A 21,354-nucleotide genomic window follows, 5' to 3' on the forward strand; every position below is an offset into this window, starting at 1 on the left:
TGAGATCCTAAGCAATGTAGTGAGACCCTGTTTCTAAATAAAATACAAAAGAGGGCTAGGGATGTGGCTCGATGGTTTAGTGCCCTTGGGTTCAATCCCAGGTACCAAAAAAAAAAAAAAAAAGGAAAGTCTGACTTTTTATTTATATTTATATTTAATGCCATATATTATTCACTAAAACTGAAATAAAAAGGGGCTAAGAGGTCAAGTCAAACCTGGGTCTAGGAACATCTGATTTTTCTCCTTCATACAAACTCCTCAATTTATATATATTTATATAATAGTTCAATCTGATGAAAAATGAGGGAGATCTGATGTTATAGTTTATAGAAACTATAAAACAATGATCAGAATAAAAAGGAGGTTCTTAGGTATTTATAGGTGCTACTAAACACTGAATTTTCTAGACTCTAACCATGGCTTTGCAGACAAGGGTCAATTAACTTTACCTATCTGGATCTCATTTTCCCTGGTTATGAAATTAAGATGTTTATCAGGATAATTTCTAAATTCCTTCTAAATTTAACATTCAAAAAACTAGGCACAGTGAAGGGCAGATATACCAGATGACTGAGATTTCTAGATTAGAATATTAAACTGAAAAAAAAAAAAAGGAAAGAAAAGAAAAAGAAAAATGCCATAAGCAGTGATACATGCTTAGAATCCCAGCAATTTGGGAGACTGAGGCAGGAAAATTACAAGTTCAAAGCCTGCCTCAGCAACTTGGCAAGACCATCTCAAAATAAAAAGGGTTGGGGATGTGGCTCAGTGGTTAAGCACTCCTGGGTTCAATCCCCAGTACCAAAAAATTTTAAAAAATCAATCAATCAATAAAAAGAATCCTAAACCAGCCTTAGAAGAAAGGAATTAAGTTCGTTTCTGTATAAACTGTAGAGATATCTCTAAATCTAATAATTAGCTACAAATTTAATTCTGGCCTTTAGAAGAGAAAATTGGGAGTCACTAGAATCCTGGTGAAATATGAAACCACTGATGAGATTACTGAAGAAAAGAAAACATGGGAAAAACAAAAGAGTGAACACTAAAGTTTAAAAGGTAAATGGTAGAAGAAAATGATGGATTCAAGGCAAACATGAACAAAGTAGAATATAAACAAATCAAGGAAAAAAATAATTTCTAAAGCTAATCTTATGCTATAATGCAGTATCATATTGGAAAAGACAAAAGAAATCAATGGATTTAGACATAAGCCAGGCAATGATTACCAACAGATCAAATCCCACATGTTTATTGAAACTACCTGTTTGAATGGTACTAATTGTAACTTTCCTCTGGTAAGGAATTCAGATGTTGTGTAAGATAACTTGACTCTATCATTCACACCTTCACAAAAGTAAAATAAAGAAAAACCTCATCATACCTTTGTTTCAAAATGATCTGGGGCTTGATATCAAAACTGAGTCCAAACAACCTAGTGTGACATTCATCTTTCATATTCTATCTTTCCACCCACTCTCCTACATTCCTCACCCACAGAGAATATGCCTACTCCCCCAAGCTGCTAGAAACATATACTATCGCCCCTACGTACCTTCTCTACCTGCAGAAAACCTATTCTTTTTTTAAAAAGCACATTTTAAAAGCAAACTTTTAAAAAGAACACATAAAATAAACACAAAACAAATATCAGGGTATAAGATTTCAACCCAATGCTATCATTTACATTAATGCAAATGGTCTATCCTTTCACTATAAGGCAGATTATCATATTCAATAAATAACAATATATACTGATACAGTTATAAAAACACTACAGAAACTAAGAATTAAGAGAACAATCCAGGTACCTAAACAGTGAACATAATTCTGCTAGATTTCTATCAATTCTTAAAACTCCTAAATATCTCAAATGAAAGCAAATGATGATATACTTAACCTCAAAATGAAGCAATATGGCATTGTCTCCCTTAATTGTCCCATATTTTAAGAGTTCCATGTTAGTTCCTCCACCAAATAAATAAATTCCATAAACACTGACCTTGCCATGGCTTCTTTCCACTTTCTGAAAACACTTATTTAGGGACAGATTATGTCGAACAGAATTCTTCCAGCCTGTAGGTGCAGTAGCAAAATATGGAAAATGGTCCAGAATCCAACTATAAATTTCTTTGACAGGCAAACATTTATTTGGAGAGTGTTCAATAGCCATATAAATGAGAAGACTAAAAGAGTATGGGGGCTTTGAAGTTGCTGATTTTTGTTCTGGGCTCTGGTAGCAAGATGGTCCAAAGGATGGTACATCATCTCCTTCTATGTCATACAATGGACTAACCATTGGAGGACCCTCACTTCCGAGGCTGAAGTTTGTTAGAAGATTAGTACTTTCATGAAGCCAGTTCAAGTTTGTGAGCTCATCATCTGCGGACTCATTGCCTACTAGAGTGGCCTTTGGCCTGGCAGCATCAACAGCTTCAGGCAAACTTCCCATTTTATAAATCTGACTTAGTGCCGCAACCTTTTCAGCTCCCGGGGTTTCAGCTGTCTTATCTGAAGTCATTCCAATTACTGGACCCATTTACTTTAATAGGTCTGAAACAAAGGAAAAAATGATCAGTCAATGTAATACTGACATTCTTAAACTTTGGAAAAAGCAAATACAGATTTAAATGTTCACAAATCAAAAAATTTATAATTATCTCTCCTAATATTTAAGACAATACTTATATAATAAAGAGTTATTATGTAACAGATTTATATTATTTGAAACAATGGTTAAGTAAATTTTTTCTTCTTGTGGTACTAGGGATTTAAGCCAGGAGCACTCTACCACAGACCTACAACCCCAACCCTTTTTTATTTTTGAGACAGGAAATCTCTAAATTGCCAAGACTGGCCTGGAACTTATGATCCTTCTGCCTCAGTTTTCATAGTAGTTTGGGATTACAGGCATGAAGCCACCCCACACACCTAAAACCATAAATAAAATAATGAAAATAAATTAAAATACTGTTTAAACGATAGTTCCAAATAAATGCTTTCATCAGATCTGAAATATTTACTATAAGAAGATTAACCATTAATTATATTTTATAGCATCATACTAAAAATGATTTCTTTTTAATTGAAAAATTATAAATATATATATTTGGAAGGTACAATGTGATATGGTACATGTATATACTGTGGTAGGATTAAATCAAGCTAATCAACATATCCATCAGCTCATATTCATTGTAGTGAAAACACTTATCTACTGTTTTGACAATTCTGAAATATATGGTATGCTATTATTATTAACCATAGTCATCATGCTGTGTGATAGATGCCTAGAACTTATTCTTCCTGTGTAACTGAAACTTTGTACCCGTTGACTAATATCTGTCCTTTCCCTATCCACCTTCCCTCACACCCCCAATAGTAATTCATAACCACTGTTCTGCTTTCTGAGTTCGACATTTCCTATTCACCAAATTCCTTATCACCTAAATTGAATTTACTATAAATTTATTGTCCTTTATAAACTCTAGTATTTTAAATTTTGCATTCTGCTGGGCACAATGGTGTATGCCTGTAATACTGGTGACTTGAAGAGACTGAGACAGGAGGATTTAAAGTTCAAGGCCAGTCTTATAAACTTAGAATCTCAGCAACTTAATGAGACCTTGTCTTTAAAAATAAAAAATTACTGGGGATTTAGCTCAGTGATAAAATACCCTCAGTTCAATCCCCAGTACATACATACATACATACATAAATTTTGCATTCTGCCATCTCAAGTGCTGACATTCCCCTAGTGGTATACACTATATTACCACCAAGAGAGGGGGAAAAGCTGTTTCTAAACTATCCTTTTTCATTTGTTTTGTCAAATGATTTGTTTTGCTTTTAAAACACATTTAAATTAAAAATAACACCATGGGATAATAACTAAACAGAGGAAAGTGATAGAACTAATGTGCTATTTCATTTTCTTTTCTTTTTTGGTACCTGGGATTGACCTCAGGAGCATTCAACTACTGAGCCACATCCCCAGCCTATTTTTATTTTTAGATTTTATTTAGAGACGGGGTCTCACTGAGTTGCTTAGTGCCTTGATAAGTTGCTGAGGCTGGCTTTGAACTTGCAATCCTCCTGCTTCAGCGTCCAGAGCTGCTGGAATTATAGGCACGTCACCATGCCTCATAAAAAGACCTTATTTCTGAATGCAGTGAAAAAAGTAGGGACAAGAACCTTCAGAGTTTTATTTTGGAATATAGCTGACATGTTACTTCAAGAATTATGCAAACTGTTCAAACTGGTAGCTACTCGCTACCAGAATTCCGATGGACATCTAAATTAGCAATAGCATCAGCTAAGATTTTTGAGGCCACACATTGTGCCAAACACTCTACATACTATCGCTCAATTAATCATTAATTAAACCCTAAAAAATTGATACTATTATTAATAATCATCTTTTATAGATAAGGAAAACGACTCAGAAAGGTTAAACATACTGTTTAAGGTTTGTGGAGGCTAGTAAATGGAAATATCAGAATTTAAACCCAGGCAGATTAAAATCTTATCATCATTCTCTTCATATCTAGTTTCTTTCTTTCTATGACTTGAAACATCAAGACACTGTAAAAAGGAAAAAAATCAAACTATAACAAATTAAGTTTTTATTTCAATCAATACACATACAAAAATCTACATATATGTTCACAATAAATTTCAGAGCTGACCTCATGTTCGTTGTAACTCACTGAATTATTCTTTTTACCAAAGTCTCTAATAACAACAGAGACTTAATATGGAAAGAATTCATTGATTTCAAAGTCTTGCTTCCCTTTTAAAAAACAAAACTCTTTAGTGCATCCAGAGTCCAATTAAAAATAATTAATAAATAAAATAATTCTTTACCCCAGCCCCAAGAACTGGGGGTTGAACCCAGTGGTGCTCCAGCCCTTTAAAAATTTTAAGACAGGTTGTCAACAAATTGCTAAGGCTGCCTCAAACAGTCTTCCCGCCTCAGCCTCTGGGGTCACTCCCACCACACACCCAACAAAGTATTTTATTTTAGAAACGAATTCTTAAATGGAAGGAAACCTTCTAAAAGGTATCAATCCAAAACCAGAACTTTGGGCTGGGGATGTGGCTCAAGCGGTAGCGCACTCGCCTGGCATGGGTGCGGCCCGGGTTCGATCCTCAGCACCACATACAAACAAAGATGTTGTGTCCACCAAATACTGAAAAAAAAATATTAAAAATTCACTCTCTCTCTCTCTAAAAAAAAAAAAAAAAAAAAAAAAGAAGAAGAAAAACCAGAACTTCATTGTCATGAATAAGAAAATGGAAGTGAAATAAACCAGTTGCCTAAGGTTCAAAAGTTAATGAAAAATAAAGCCAAAATTATAACCCAACTGAATTCAAGTTTTTGTCCATTAGAGTTGCACCCAATCTCTTAACCCATTAAGTCTCAATTTTTCAATTCTGAGACTATAATAAATATTCAAATATTATTTCAAAGTTACCATAAAGGTGTTTGGGGGTTTGTTTTTGGCTCAGTTTAAGTTTTTTTTTTTTAAAGGAGAGAGAGAGAGAGAGAGAAGAGAAGAGAAGAGAAGAGAAGAGAAGAGAAGAGAAGAGAAGAGAAGAGAAGAGAGGAGAGGAGAGAATTTTAATATTTATTTTTTAGTTCTCGGCGGACACAACATCTTTGTTGGTATGTGGTGCTGAGGATCGAACCCGGGCCGCACTCATGCCAGGCGAGCGCGCTACCGCTTGAGCCACATCCCCAGCCCCTCAGTTTAAGTTTTAAAGGTGTTGCACACCTAGGACAACTGGACAAAATGGGTTAAGGAGAGTATGTTTTTAGCAATATGGAATCAAAGCACTCAAGCATGCTAGGCAAGTGCTCTACCACTGAGCTACATCCCCAGCCTTCTTAGTAACTACTGGTTCAATATTCTCATCAGAAACTAATTTAGATGGTGGCAAATATGGTATTATTCTAAATTACAACTCTATAATAAAATTCTATTGCTTTAATAATGCAATATGATGCCAACAAATATTGTCACACAAAGTGTGGATCCACACAAATTTTAAAAATCAAGTATGAACACTGAAAGGCTAACATTCTCTTAGTATACTACATCTGAACTGTCATTTTATTTTCAAGAAGAAAAAGAATCATTTCTAAACTATCTTTTCTGAACACTATAGAACACTAACTTTTAGAGCAGCAAGTCCACAAATGATAGACAGATTACTTTCTCTTACAAATTAAGTAAATATAAACATCAAATAAATACATTAGGATTATTCAAGTTCACTAATGATCAAGAAAATGAAAAACAGAAATGTGATATTATATATAGTGAACTAAACACAGTCTGGAATGTACTAAGATCAGATATCAGTAATATAAATAACTTTATTTTTGCAAATAATTAATACAAAAAAGGGCTGGGGATGTGGCTTAGTGGTTAAGAGTTCAATCCCTGGTACCAAAAAAAAAAAAAAAAAAAAAAAAAGACAAGTTTTCAAACTTATATAAACTGTTAAAAAAAAAAACTAATGGTTTCTTATGTTACTAACTGGGTAACTCTTTTCTTTGTTGTTTTATTTTCTAGTTTTTTAAATGTGTTTATATCTATTCATTAGAAAACCTTTTTCTAACATGAATTAGTTCATCAGTGAATAAGGCAATAATTTTAGTATAATGCAAAAATAACATTGGTTTATTATTTTTTTCCTCAGCCTCTTGTTTGCACTACCAAATAAAAACAGCTGAACCCCAAATAGGTTAACACCATGGAAAGCATCAAGCTGCTGAAAATACAGTGCTGTACACAATTCTCATTCAACGCATGTTCTTCCTCTTGGCACAGCTTGGCCACATGGTCCTTCTTGGAAATGCTTAGTGAGGTTTTCTCCAAATCTTCATGCATTTTACCCTGGCCTCTTAAATGCTGTAGCTTCAACCATCCTTTCACACCTTTTTTTTTTTTAATCCCAAAATGACTGTAGTATTAAAATATTTAGTATTCTTACTAATGTATTTTTTCCTTAACATTCTGTTACAAAGTTGCAGTGTTTTAGGCAAACTGATCCATCAATTAGGCACAATTTCAGTATTTGTAGGATAATATGTAATATTGCTACAAAACAATATATTCACAATAAAAATCAAGAAAACTTAGTTTTAGTTATTTGGAAAATTCTAGTTTTATGCAAAACCACGTCTTAAAATGAACCGAAATTTTCCACTAGCAGAGTGTGAATAATATGCACGATCAGTTTCCTTCATAAAACAAAATGTGTAAAGAACAAAAAGGAAACCTGAGCTAGTGATGTAATACTTCCTTTTTCTAATCGTTTAAGAATAGTACTTCAACAAACCACATACAATTGATATATATAAAACATCACTCAAAATAATTATTTAAGGCCAAGAAAATATAATGGAGAATATTATGTAGGATTTGAAAAATATACTTCAAAATTTTTAGAGTATAATTAGCTTAATTCAAGTAATTAATAAAACTACTAAGAAACCAATTTCTAAAGCCAAGTCATGGCTACCAAAAAAGTACATGAATGTTTTAGATAACTGAGGAAAGCAAATTTGTGTCAAGACCTTCAATCTTCTACAGTTAAGGAAGGAACAGACTGTTCTCACAAAGAGATTCAGAAGTGAAGAATTTAATAACCCTGGTACATTCACTCATTGGTTGATATTAACACTGATCAAAGAGGAATACTTTGCAGAGATTAAATGAAAAAGGAAATTAAGTCACAGAATTTTATTATCTAAAACATTCATGCTGCAATACAGAGAATAAGGTGAATTACATTGACAGCCTTTTGACCCAATAGAGCAAAGGAACCTACTAACCATAAATCCTTGATATATCCACACACATTTATTAACCTATCTTATTTTCCCATATCTTTACCTCATTGTATTGAAGACTAAATAAAGAAAAGTTTCTTTTTCACACATGCTACATTCCCAAACCCCTTCAATATTTTTGGGGTGGGGGGTACTGGGGATTGAACTCAGGAATATTTTACCATTGAATTGCATCCCCAGTCCTTTTTTATTTTGAGACAGAGTTCTTATAAGAACTATTTACTGATACCCATTTTCTTTCCTTTCTTTCTTTCTTTTTTTTTTGGGGGGGGGTACCAGGGATTGAACTTAGGGGCACTAAACCACTCAGCCACATCCCCAGCCCTTTTTTGTATTTTATTTAGAGACAGGGTCTCACTGTGTTGCTTAGTGCCTCGCTAAATTAATGAGGCTGGCTTTGAACTTGTGATCTTCTTGTCTCAGCCTCCCAAGCCACTAGCATTATAGGCACGAGCCACCAGTACAGACCTGATTCCCATTTTTCTATAGGACTGTCTTTTTGAAAAATTACTTGCAATATTTGGATATTAATTTTTTTGAGAGAGAGAGAGAGAGAGAGAGAGAGAGAATTTTTAATATTTATTTTTTAGTTTTCGGCGGACACAACATCTTTGTTTGTATGTGGTGCTGAGGATTGAACCCAGGCCGCACGCATGCCAGGCGAGTGCGCTACCGCTTGAGCCACATCCCCAGCCCCTGGATATTAATTTTTATGTCATGTAAATATCTTTCCCTAGTAGATGGCCTGTCTTTACTGACTGCCTTTTACTAAAATCTTTCTTTTTAGTACTGGAGATTGAACCCAGGGGTTCTTTACCATGGAGCCACATCCCCAACCCTTTTTATTATTACTTTTAAAAATCTTGAAACAGGGTTTAAGTTGCTTAGGGCCTTACTTAGTTGCTGAAGCTGGCTTTGAACTTGGTATCCTCCTGCCTCAGCCTCCAATGCTGATTAGATTATAGACATCCACCACCACATGCAGTTTTTGACTATTTCTTAACTTCCATGTGGCAGAATTTATTAACTTTTCCTTTATGGTCCACTGTTTGTTTCATAATTTTTGCCTTTCACCTTTAGTCTTCGATTCACCAAAAATGCACATTTATTCAATTCTTTGAAAATATATGGATATATATTATTCCAACACTAGTTATTAAAAATCTTACCCTTCCTGTTGAGAACCAATCTACCACTGGTCCTCAATATCCATGCACATGCTCACGCTGGATGTCAAGAAGGCAAAGCCTTTATCTAGTCCATTTCTCAGTTTTGTTTGCCATAAGCGAGCTTGAGGGATGACTTTGACGTTTTCCCCTAAACAAACATTTCTTCTTTCAATCCTAACTTATTTAGAATAAATTGTCTTAATTTATGTTATTTTTCTTCAAAAGATTTTTGTTACTGATTTCTTAACAACTAAATTGGTATTACAATGGTTTGCAAGATAATATATCTCTGAAATCAGTACTTGGTTGCCCTTCATGATTCAGTTGATGTTTCTATGGTGACTAGATGAAATATATGTTCATTGGATCAAGATTGTTAAATTTCAACAAGCAGTTTTTAAATCAAGCACTGTTTAAATTTTCTACATCTCTACTGATTTGTTTTTGTTTTGGGGGGTCTGCCTTCTTTATCAAATATTGAGTAAGATATATTACAATCTCACCACACAGGTGAGATTTGTCAATTTTCCCTTGTAGATCTGTTTATTTTTGCTTTTTTAATTTCATGATTATGATCATTATTTGCATAAAAATTCAAATCTATATTTTCCTGGCAAAATGAGTCATTTACCATTTTTTAATGTTTTTTATTATTGTTCAAAACATTACAATGCTCTTGACATATCATATTTCATACATTTGATTCAAGTGGGCTATGAACTCCCATTTTTACCATGTGTACAGATTGCAGAATCACATTGTTTACACATCCACGTTTATACAAACTGCCATACTAGTGTCTGTTGTATTTTGCTGCCTTTCCTATCCCCTACTATCTCCCCTCCCCTCCCCTCCCTTCTTCTCTCTCAACCCCATCTACTGTAATTCATTTCTCTCTCTTGTTTTTTTCCCCCTTTCCCCTCACCTCCTCTTATATGTAATTTTGTATACCAGTGCAGGTCTCCTTCCATCTCCATGCAATTCCCCTTCTCTCTCCCTTTCCCTCCCATCTCTCATCCCTGTTTAATGGTAATCTTCTTCTCATGCTCTTCCTCCCTGCTCTGTTTTGAGTTGCCCTCCTTATATCAAAGAAGACATTCTGCATTTGTTTTTAAGGGATTGGCTAGTTTCACTTAGCATAATCTGCTCTAATGCCATCCATTTCCCTGCAAAAGGCATCATTTTGTTATTTTTTAGTGCTGAGTAATATTCCATTGTGTATAAATGCCACATTATTTTTTTCCATTCATCTATTGAAGGGCATCTAGGTTGGTTCCACAGTCTAGCTATTGTGAATTGTGCTGCTATGAACATCAATGTAGCTGTATCTCTATAGTATGCTCTTTTTAGGTCTTTGGGGAATAGTCTGAGAAGGGGAATAGCTGGGTCAAATGTGGTTCCATTCCCAGCTTTCCAAGGAATCTCCATACTGCTTTCCAGATTGGCTGCACCAATTTGCAGTCCCACCAGCAATGTATAAGTGTACCCTTTTCCCCACATCCTCGCTAGCACTTGTTATTGTTTGACTTCATAACGGCTGCCATTCTTACTGGAGTGAGATGGTATCTTCGAGTGGTTTTAATTTGCATTTCTCTGACTGCTAGAGATGGTGAGCATTTTTTCGTGTATTTGTTGATTAATTGTATATCCATCTCTGAGAAGTGTCTGTTCAGGTCCTTGGCCCATTTGTTGATTGGGTTATTTGTTTTCTTATTGTTTAATTTTTTGAGTTCTTTGTATACTCTGGATATTAGGGCTCTATCTGAAGTGTGAGGAGTAAAGATTTGTTCCCAGGATGTAGGCTCCCTATTTACCTCCCTTATTGTTTCTCTTGCTGAGAAAAAACTTTTTAGTTTGAGTATGTCCCATTTGTTGATTCTTGTTTTTAACTCTTGTGCTATGGGTGTCCTATTAAGGAATTTGGAGCCCGACCCCACGAGATGTAGATTTGAGCCAACTTTTTCTTCTATCTGACGCAAAGTTTCTGGTTTGATATCAAGCTCCTTGATCCACTTTGAGTTAACTTTTGTGCATGGCGAGAGAAAGGGATTTAGTTTCATTTTGTTGCATATGAATTTCCAGTTTTCCCAGCACCATTTGTTGAAGATGCTATCCCTTCTCCATTGCATGCTTTTAGCACCTTTGTCAAATATAAGGTAGTTGTAATTTTGTCATTTACCATTATGTATCAATTCTTTTTGTATCTAATGATTCTATTTGTCTAAAAGTCTATTTAAAATGATAGACTAGCTTTCTTTCTATTAAATTTGCCTGGTGCATCTTTTTCCATCATTTTACTTTCAAAATTTTTTACCTTGTTTCCTTGCAGGCTCTGTTTTAGTCCATACATAACTGAACATTTTTTAAAATAAGGCATGCAAATATTTGGATTTACTTCTACCATCTTACTTAGGATCATGCTCTTACCACATCAATTTTTCTGTTTTCATTTCTTGACTTTTTTGGGGGTGGGGGGATTTCTTTCTTATTTCATTCTTTACTGCCTACTAGTATGGAAGTTATATACTTATTATTGTTGAATAGTTACCTTAAAGTGTTTATAAAAAAAAACACTAAATCATGTTTATTTTGCTTCAGGACAATAAGAAGATCTTTCTGAACACTAGCTCCAATTATTACTTCCTGGTTTCTTTTTTCCTTTTTTTTTTTTTTTTTTTTTTTGGTACTGGGAATTGAACCCAGGAAGGCATTTTATCCTTGAGTTATATCCCTAGCAATTTTTATTTTTTACTTTGAGAGGAGCTCATTAAGTTCCTTAGGGTCTTTCTAGTTTGCTGAGGCTGGCCTTGAACCTGCAAATATGTGATCTTCCTGCCTCAGCCTCCCAAGACTCTGGGATTATAGGCATGTACCAACATGCGCAGCTCCTCCCGGTTTCTATCATATTAACTGATATTTCATTCTACCTTTTTTTTTTCTAAAAAGAAAATTATAATAATATCTTGGCACCCCTAAACAAACATTTCTTCTTTCAATCTTAATTTATTTAGAAGAAATTTTCTTAATTTATGTTATTTTTCTTCTAAAATATTTTGTTACTGATTTCTAACTTAACTGAATTGATATTACAATGGTTTTCATCATAGGATACTATCATTATTTCTTCCAATCGATTTTTATTAATTTACCCCTATACTTGCCATTCTCTTTGATCTTCATTCCTTCTTAAAATTTCAGACTTTATGACTATGATCATTATCCTCCTACTTAAAAACTAGCCTGGAACTAGTGTAGTTCAGTAGCAGAATCCATTTGAGAGGCCTTGGGTTTAAATCCCACCAGCACACACCTACACCTACACTTACACACACACACACACACACACACACACACACACACAGACACTTATTTTTTTTTTTGTCTGAGCATATATTTATTTTTTCCTTGTTCTTGAAAGAGATGTCTGCTAGCTATTGAATTATAGGTTGTTATTTTAGCTTAGTATGTCATTTCATGGTCTTCTACTTCAATTATTGTTATTGAAACTAGATATTCCTTTGAAGGTAATCGGTTTTCTCAGATTTTTCCCCAGTCTTAATCTTTTATTTTCCATTTTCTTGTCTATGTTGCATTATGGATTTATTCAGATGTGCCTTTCATAACACCAATTTTTCTTCAATAGAGCCTATTTGTTTTATACCTCTCCACTAAATTTTAATTTCAATGACAATTTTCATTTCTAGAGTTTGATTCTTTTTCCAAATGTTTGTTCTTTTTCTCATTTAAGCCATTTATTGAACATATAAAGTGTACTTATTTCTATCTGATAATTTGAAATATGAACTCTTTGCAGGTCTGACTACTTATTCTCTTATACTGCCCTATTTCTTTGATTGGTTGGTAATTTTTATTAAAAGTTACTTATTTCCATTATAACTTTCAACAATGGGAATTGTTGGATAATAATGATTACATTAAGTTTCATTATTCCCATAGTAGTAGTAATAGAGCAGGATTATTTTATTTTAGGTATGACGGAATCCAGGGGCACTTAACTAAGCTACATCTCCAGCCCTTTTTATTTTTCAGTTTGAGACAGGATCTAGCTAAATTGCTTAGGCCTCACTAAATTGCTGAAGCTAGCCTGGAATCTCCTGCCTCAGCCTCCTTAGTCACTGGGATTACAGGTATGCACCATCATGCCCAGCTCAGGTTCATTTTAAATTCTTAGCTTGGGATTTTAGTGTGGACACATGCTGTAAATCAGTTTAAGGGCTGATTCGTGGTAGTAAATTTTCAGTGAGATTTTATTTTTCCCATTTGCAGCAATATTCTCAATTTTCTACTGACATGAAGGAAAAGAATCTGTAGAGAGCACAAAGCACTTGGAATGCTCTGCCCTATAGGGCTCCCAATTAATAAAGAAGACTATTCCTGCAGAATGCTCTACCTTGACTGAATCTGGGCTTTGCTTCTTAACCCTTGAGCCCCATAAGGCCAACAAAATAGAAGCTCACCTGATTTGACAAACACCCTCAATGCAAAAACTAGTTTTAGAACTCAGCTTACCTCACTGGGTTTAGTTTCAGCCTAAGTATTCTTTACTTTTTGCTACAGCATTGACGCATCTAAATTATTTATCCAGTATTTTAGGAAGTTTTCAGCAGAAAGCTGGTCCAGGTACTTATACATCATGCTGCTGAAAACAGATGTTTACAGGGCTGTGGCTGTGGCTCAGTGGTAGCACACTTGCCTGGCATGTGTGAGGCACTGGGTTCTATTCTCAGCACTGCATATAAATAAATAAAATAAAGGTCTTTTAACAACATATACATACCTACACACACATACACAGATGTTTACGTTAGTTTCTCATGGTAATGCAGGAGAGTACATTATTCTCTTTTTTAAACTCACCAGTTTTTAAGGGTTTTCTGCCTTAGTACCTTGGATAAATTTGACATAACTCCCATCCACCAATAACAGTTGCTTGTTATGATGGTACTTCCCAACTAGAAATATGTATAGGCCATAGTTGTGGAGGTCAAGGTAACCATACACATTTTTAAGAAAGTAAGACAGACCTCTGTCTCTTTTAAAAATCATATTATTTGAATATAAGAAATATTTTAACCTGTTAATTATTATTCAAGCTTGTGACTTTAATCAAAGTCTGCCTAAAGCATAATGCTTATAGAGACTGCTCTACTATGTGGGACTATTTGCCACTGTATCAGTGTTTCTCAAATCAGTCTGTTCCATGGATACATTCTGGAGGTTTATAAGTGTTATAAATTTTCATTTTGTGATTTCATTCCAATAACAAAATGAAAAATGTACTTTACCATTTACAAAAAACAAAATAAGTGACTTTTTAAAGAAAACTTTTTCAGAACTAAAGATGATGATATTCAAAATGAAGGTTTTTTTTTAAGGAATTCATACCTTATACAAGACTGAGAAACTGATCCACATTTAAAGGTCTCACAATGCTGTGTTCTTTTTTAAAAAAAAATATTTATTTTTTTAGCTTTAGGTGGACACAATATCTTTATTTTATTTTTATATGGTGCTGAGGATCGAACCCAGTACCGCACTCATGCTAGGCGAGCGTGCTACTACTTGAGCCATATCCCCAGCCCCTGCTGTGTTCTTTACTGGATTAAAATGCTTAGTTCTGAATCTTAGACTTCATTTGTACTGTGGTCACTGTACCTGAATATATAGGTCTACAATCCTTTCTTTAAAATTCCCAGGCTCAGATATATTTTAAAATTCATAATATTTTGGATTTCAAGAAAGTAATACAATGTATTTATGAAATGTTATAACCCAGTGAGATCTGAAGCAATATTTCATAATAAAAATGTTAATTTGGGGGGGGAAATGTATACTTACACTAAGGCGGGTACAAATAAAGATCCTTAATAGCCTTATTAGCTTAGCTCATGATGTACCATTAAAAAGGTTAAGAAAACTTTCAGTTTTTAGCACATTTTCAATTTCTAAATCATAGATATAAACTTATAGATTATCTGCTACAGACTGGAAATCCAAATAAATTTCATTAGAATTTTATAAAACACCAAAGATCAGATTAAGATCTACAAAGGCGGAAGAGATCATTTTAAGATTTATGAACTTAATATACAAACTTTGTGATATTTTTCCAACTACTTCTGAGTATCTTTTTGTGTACTGTGGCTTGATAGCTTGGGATACAAAATAATAACTGCCTGATAAGAACTATGTCATGAAAAACTATAATGTCACAAGTACCTAAATTTATAGAGAATTTTAAATACATTTCAAAGCTGACATATTACCTACATTGGACTATGATGTTAGTATCTCTACATCTATCAATGTGGATAAAAAAGAAAGAAAAGTCTGAGAATTATGCATTTCAGGACATTCTGTCCTGATTCTTTTCCAAGGAGTTTCAAGCAGAAACCTTTTTGCTTGTCCTACACTCACGTCTCTATTATGAGAGTTGTTAGATTCTATAGTAAATAATGCCCACCTATAAAATGAAAGGCTTCTTCCTTGAGAAAGGAATTAATATGCATAATACCAGGATATATGAAACAGAACTTTAAGGAAGTTGTGAACTTGAAGTTAAAATGAAGAAGGATAAACAATTTCAATAATAAAAATATTACAAAGGTAAAATTTAAATCACTAGCGTTTATGTTAATCACTTCTGGAGATGGTGAAGTTCAAGAGAAGGAGTTGTGAAGAGATACTGCCTGTGTTCAAACCCTAGTTCTGTCAATCACCAAATTAGAATTACAATGATACTATACCTACTTTCATAAGATTTTAATAGAAAATAAATGGGAACCCTAAAAAAGCACTTAGAACAGAGATACAAAGTAAACACAATGAATACTAGTTGCAGACATGATAATTATGCCAAGTTACCATTGTTATCAACTTTAAAATTACGACTTTTCTCCATATAAAGTAGATTCATACCTGTTATATTCTTTAATACAAAAATTAGGGTACAAAATCAGTAATAATACATTGGTGTTTTGAAGTTGTGAAATTATACAAGAATTTTCTATTAAGGATGGGTCTCCCTCATGACCAATAGCATCCACTGGCAAGGCAGCCAAACGTAATTAGGACTTCTCAGAAGAGTGCTGCAATGGCTATTTCATCATATATATATATATTTAGGACACAACTTTCACTTCCTTATTCTATTTGTTTCCTTTGGCTATATTTTGCTATAAACACGAATGTGTTGGAATCCTTCTTCAAATATTTTTTAGTTTAAATAATATAAAACAACTGAGAACTTTTAATATTTTATTATTAATGACCCTGAAAGATAAATTCTATAAAGAGCTGTGCCTGATGCCAACATTCTCACACACAAAATAATTTATAAAAAATAAAGAGAATAACTACAGTACCTCTGAAATTTGTTTAAATATTTATTTTAACAAAAAGACAGCAACAAGTGTAATGGTATAATATAAACAGGAATATAAGTACATACACATAGTTACATTAATTCATATACAACTATGTAGAACCTACTATCCTATTTCAGAATTCTTATCGTTAAAATACTAAATATAATAATTTCCTATCTACTTTCTAGATATTACTTAGATCATGAATTTCAGCATAGTGTCTCTAGTACTTTTAGTTACTTACTATTTTCAAACCCAGGGTCTTGCTCATGCTCTATCCTCTGAGCTACATCCTCAGCTCAAAATAGTACTTTTAAAATATGTGTTCGGGGCTGGGGATATAGCTCAGTTGGTAGAGTGCTTGCATAAGGCCCTGGGTTCAATCCCCAGAACCATAAAAAAAATTAAAATAAAAATAAATAAATAAGTGCTCATTAATATAATGCTTATTTAATGTCCCTCAAATCAGCAATTCTCATCATAAATGGCCCTCAAATCAGCAATTCTCATCATAAAGGAGTACACTTTAATAAATTATAAAGATCCACAGCAAATAAAGAATAACTGCAACTAACTCAGTTCCATTTATATGTTCCATTTTTCACAAGATGGTTTTTAAATTATTGAATCTCTTCATGCTACATTTTCAATTTTAATTAAGCATCTATGTTACTTATATTACGGTTCTTACTTAGAGTTCTGTTATTGTTTCTCAGTAATTTTAATTGTTGAAATTTTATTTTTACTATACTGTCTAAGAATTCTTATTAGTAAACAAAATATAGCACTGAAAAAATTATTATTTTTTTTAGTCATAGATGGACATAATACCCCTATTTTATTTATTTGTCTTCTTATGTGGTGTTGAGGATGGAATCCATGACTCACACATGCTAGGCAAGTACTCTACACTAAGCCCCATTCCCCAGCCCCAATAGTCAGTCAATTCTTAAACACTACAAAGCAAACTTACTCAAATTTATTTTCTCCCTGTACTCTGGAGCCAGTCATTAAATACTCCTTTCCTCATTACCTTCTTTAGGTAAAATCAATTTTGCTGAATCTAATAGGCTTTTACTACACTGAAGTGAAAGAACCATACCATCTGTTAACATTCTATAGAACTGTGAAAAAGTTGAAACCAACACTTGAGCAACTGTACCAAGAAGCTCTGAAGACCAAAGTCAGTCCTATGCTTAAAGCAAAGGATGATTCAACTCAAACTATGACAGCATTTAACCTACAGACAGTTGTTTCTCACCATTTGGACCTCACCATACTAGCATCCTACTAAAAATCTGTTCCATTAAATACTTAAACATCTGAAACCTGCAGTACCTGACAAATGAACAGCATTTTTTGGTTACAAATTTAAAGAATTTATAATTTCTAATTCCTTTTAGGTTGTCTTAATGTAAGGTCCTTGCTTAGCATCTGGACAGCCATCTTAAGTGACAGCCGCCATTTTAAGAAAAATTTCACTTTACCTTCTCATTTTTGGTCATTCCACAGTAGCCTATTCCCTTTATGGGAAGGGACATCCTCAAAAGGGGGGGGGGCTACGCTTTCCTTCTCCCCTCATATATGCTTCCATCCAGACTCGCCTGCTGCTCCCCTGATCCTCACCCTTACTTGGAACCATCCCCTATTCTGTCTGCCAGTGCCTTCCCATTAACCCCTTCTGAGGTGGACCCTACTGTTTGAAATGTTTCAAGTCCTTTTATCACCTCACACCACACTCAAGTCCATTCACATTTGTCTCAATAACCCCCTCCAACTGACGAGGATGATTCCAAGTTCCAGGCCAGGCTGGGCAACTAATCAATGCCTTGACTCAAAATAAAGCTTAAAAATGGTTGGGATGTAGCTCAGTGGTAGAATGTCACTAGGTTTAATCCCAATACCACAAAAGGGGTGGGGTGTTTATGTCATTCTCCAGATGATGATGATGATGATGATGATGATTTTGGTACCAAACCATATTTAAACTCCAAAGCAACGTTTTCAAGACCATCCATAGTTATTCATTTTTACCCTTCACTTGTAAACACAGTTTTTTTTTAAGTCCTCACACCCTAAGTTCTATTATCCCTGTATACAGAAAATTATTACATTCTTACTAAGCATATAACATGTCTGAGAAAATAAGTCTCCTTTAAGTCATCAAAGACCTTATAATCCAGCTGGGGTGATAAAATTTAAAATATAACAAAGTATATGAGAATTTATTTTGTTAATACTATATTCTCAGTTCCTTATAACAGGGCCTGGCATATGATAAATCCTCAAAAATATTTATTAAATGAAAACAAAGCAGTATAGAATTCTATATTCCAAAAGAATTACATTCTATCAGAAAAGGGAAAGAATTTTCAGTTAGAGAGATGAATGTGGGTCTAAAAGTTCTATGATTCTAAGGTTCAGAAGGCAGTCAAGATTTCAGCCAGGCCTCAAGATTGAGTAGATCTTCAGTAGTCAAGAGGATATATATACATGTGGATTTGCAACAGAAAAATGTTACATCAGTTTAATTATAAAGAAGTAAGATTGTTATACCACAATGAGGTAGTGAATAATAAACAGTTTCTGTAGGTTAGTGGGAGAAGACTGGAAACAAAGTTTGAAAGGTCTTGAGAAGAAGCCTGATATTCATGCTTGATATAAGGGGTGTGTTCCTTTGAATGATACAATCTGCAAGATTAATGGGGGTAACATGAAAGTTCTACTTGAGAAAGCAAAAAGCCTTCCCTTATCTACTCAAACCTTCTAAGGTCTTGCTCTCCTTTTAACTCATAACTGCACCTGACTGAATCACACAGTTCTACTTCTAACTATATCTTCTCACAGTGTAAACTTTTTTTTCCAAGTGTACTAATGTTTTTTAACTTAAGAACAAGGATCAAATCTAGACCTCTTTTTTCTTCCATAAGTAATCAAGAAACTTTTTTAAGTTTCATTTTGATAGTCAAATCTCATAAACTAATGATATAAATTAGTAACCCTACAGCATGATTTCAGGGCTCCCTACTGATCTCATCATCTCATTTACTTTTCTATCTCAACTAAGCACTGGTCTCAGTGGTCAGTATATACATTTATTTTTCAATTGTACTTTCTTTTCTGCACTGATACCTATGGTACCTTTTCAATATTTTCCCCTATTAACATGACTGAGTACAATTGTTAAGCAGCAATTAAAATTCAAATAAATAGTGTTGCTATGACTCTTGACACAATTCTTTTACAGATTTAAATATTTCCTGTTAATTAGCATTTTTTTTTAGGAAGACTGATTCAAATAAAAACTTGTTACAGAAATAATACAAATCCATCAAAACATTCACAAAATGAAGCCCCATGCATTAGTAAGTACTAAGGACTGTACTTAATTCAAAATTTTCCCCAATCTCCAAAAGTTAACTTCTGACTTTTTTGAAGGGTGGGAGGTACTGGGAATTGGACCTTGGGAGCTACACCCCCAGGTCCTTTTTATTTTTGTTTTGAGACAGGGTATCACTAAGTTCTTAGGGCTTGGCTAAATTGCTGGGGGCTAGCTTTGAACTTGCAATCCACCTGCCTCAGTTTTCCAGGTCACTGGGATTACAGGCATGCGCCACTGTGCCCAGCTATCTTCAACTCTTTGACCTTTCCCTTTTATATATTCTGAAAATCAAATTTCATTCCCTTGAAATAAAATCTGTTTATGTTAAGGTTCATATTAATATTTTTTCAAAAGTTTAAGAAACTGCATATATACAAATCAAACTAGTATCTATTTTATCCCTAAAAAAAGTATTTTCGCTGTAATTTTATGCATTTCAGGTCATAATTTATATGTAAAACGAGAAAAAATGATATTTTTCTAAAACCACACACACAAAAACCACCCAAATGTGATTATTTCTGATTACAAAGTCAGTCATTAAGGGTTTTGAAATTCAGATTTTTTTTTATCAGAGTCGGGAAATTCCATAATGCACTATTACTTCCCATTACTCTGATACCTAACACTGCTAACATTTTAAAAGATAAATCATCAAAACGACGTAAGACGGCAAAAATGTCAACACACACCTTTTCAGGACTGCAAAAGAAACATTTAAGTCTTAAGAGTCGAATGATACTTATACAGACGTTTCCTCTTTTTCCTCTTCCCCAATTCAAAATGCACCAAGATAAATCTGTTTGTGAAGCTACACAGTTTCAAAACCCCTTGGCTACCAGAGAAGCCTCAGCCCCTAGCGCCGCTAGGGCACTCTATAGCACTCAGCCGGCCACGTGGCTGTCACAATCGGAAGGAAGAGAGGAGAAACAGCATCAACTAACCTGAAAATAAATAACCTCACTCCTCCTCGCACATCAGAGTAGAGGTAGAAGGGGGAAAAAGTCTATTATTTCTTTGCACGCTAAGACTTTTTTCCTTGTGAAGGGAAAACGAAGAACTAGGACTGTGTTAATGCGACTTTAAAGCAGAAATCAAGTGCAAGAAGATCCCTAGAATGCGGCTTTCCACGCAACTGGCTACCCTAACTCCCCGGAGCTGCAAAGGGAACAAGAGGCATTTTGCAAACGGGAAATGGGGGTGGAGTTAAAGAAGAGGGGAGCACCGAGGGCTACGCACCTGGACTGCTTTCCCTCAGCTCCCACAGTTCTGGGTTCCAAGCAGGCTGCTACTGCACAGGGGCAAACTCTTAAGGCTGATGGGCCTCTCCCACCACAGATCTCTTCCTCTGCCTGGAAAGAGTGGACCAAAGGGCAGAGGCAACCATGGCCCCAAAGGGGGCGGTGAACAGGAAGTGTGCATATTGCAGCGCTAAAACACTAACTCCCAACACGCCAACAGTTACCCTCGGAGGCGCCCCGGGCGCCCGATGGAGGAGGGACAAGAGGGTGCCTGGGTCCAACATCCCGACATCCGGGACCCACGCCCGTCCAC

General features: G+C 34.6%; 1 protein-coding gene across 7 annotated transcripts in view; it reads right to left on the reverse strand.

Annotated features, from left to right (window-relative positions):
- Positions 1-21,354, reverse strand: part of FOXN2 (forkhead box N2) — a 48,072-nt gene that overhangs the window by 23,892 nt on the left and 2,826 nt on the right. For 6 of the 7 annotated variants that reach the window (XR_014018437.1, XM_081263930.1, XM_081263931.1 and 3 more), the window contains exon 2: positions 2,000-2,550. Coding sequence is in view for 6 of the 7 variants with exons in the window: in XM_081263930.1 (XP_081120056.1) it covers positions 2,000-2,536 (537 nt within the window). In the remaining variant the exon portion in view is untranslated. Of the gene's footprint in view, positions 1-1,999; positions 2,551-21,039 lie in introns of all 7 variants that reach the window. The other variant, XM_081263932.1, reaches the window with a different exon arrangement.

This window comes from Spermophilus citellus (assembly GCF_964194105.1).
Source record: "Spermophilus citellus genome assembly, chromosome: 13".
Lineage (NCBI taxonomy): Eukaryota > Metazoa > Chordata > Mammalia > Rodentia > Sciuridae > Spermophilus > Spermophilus citellus.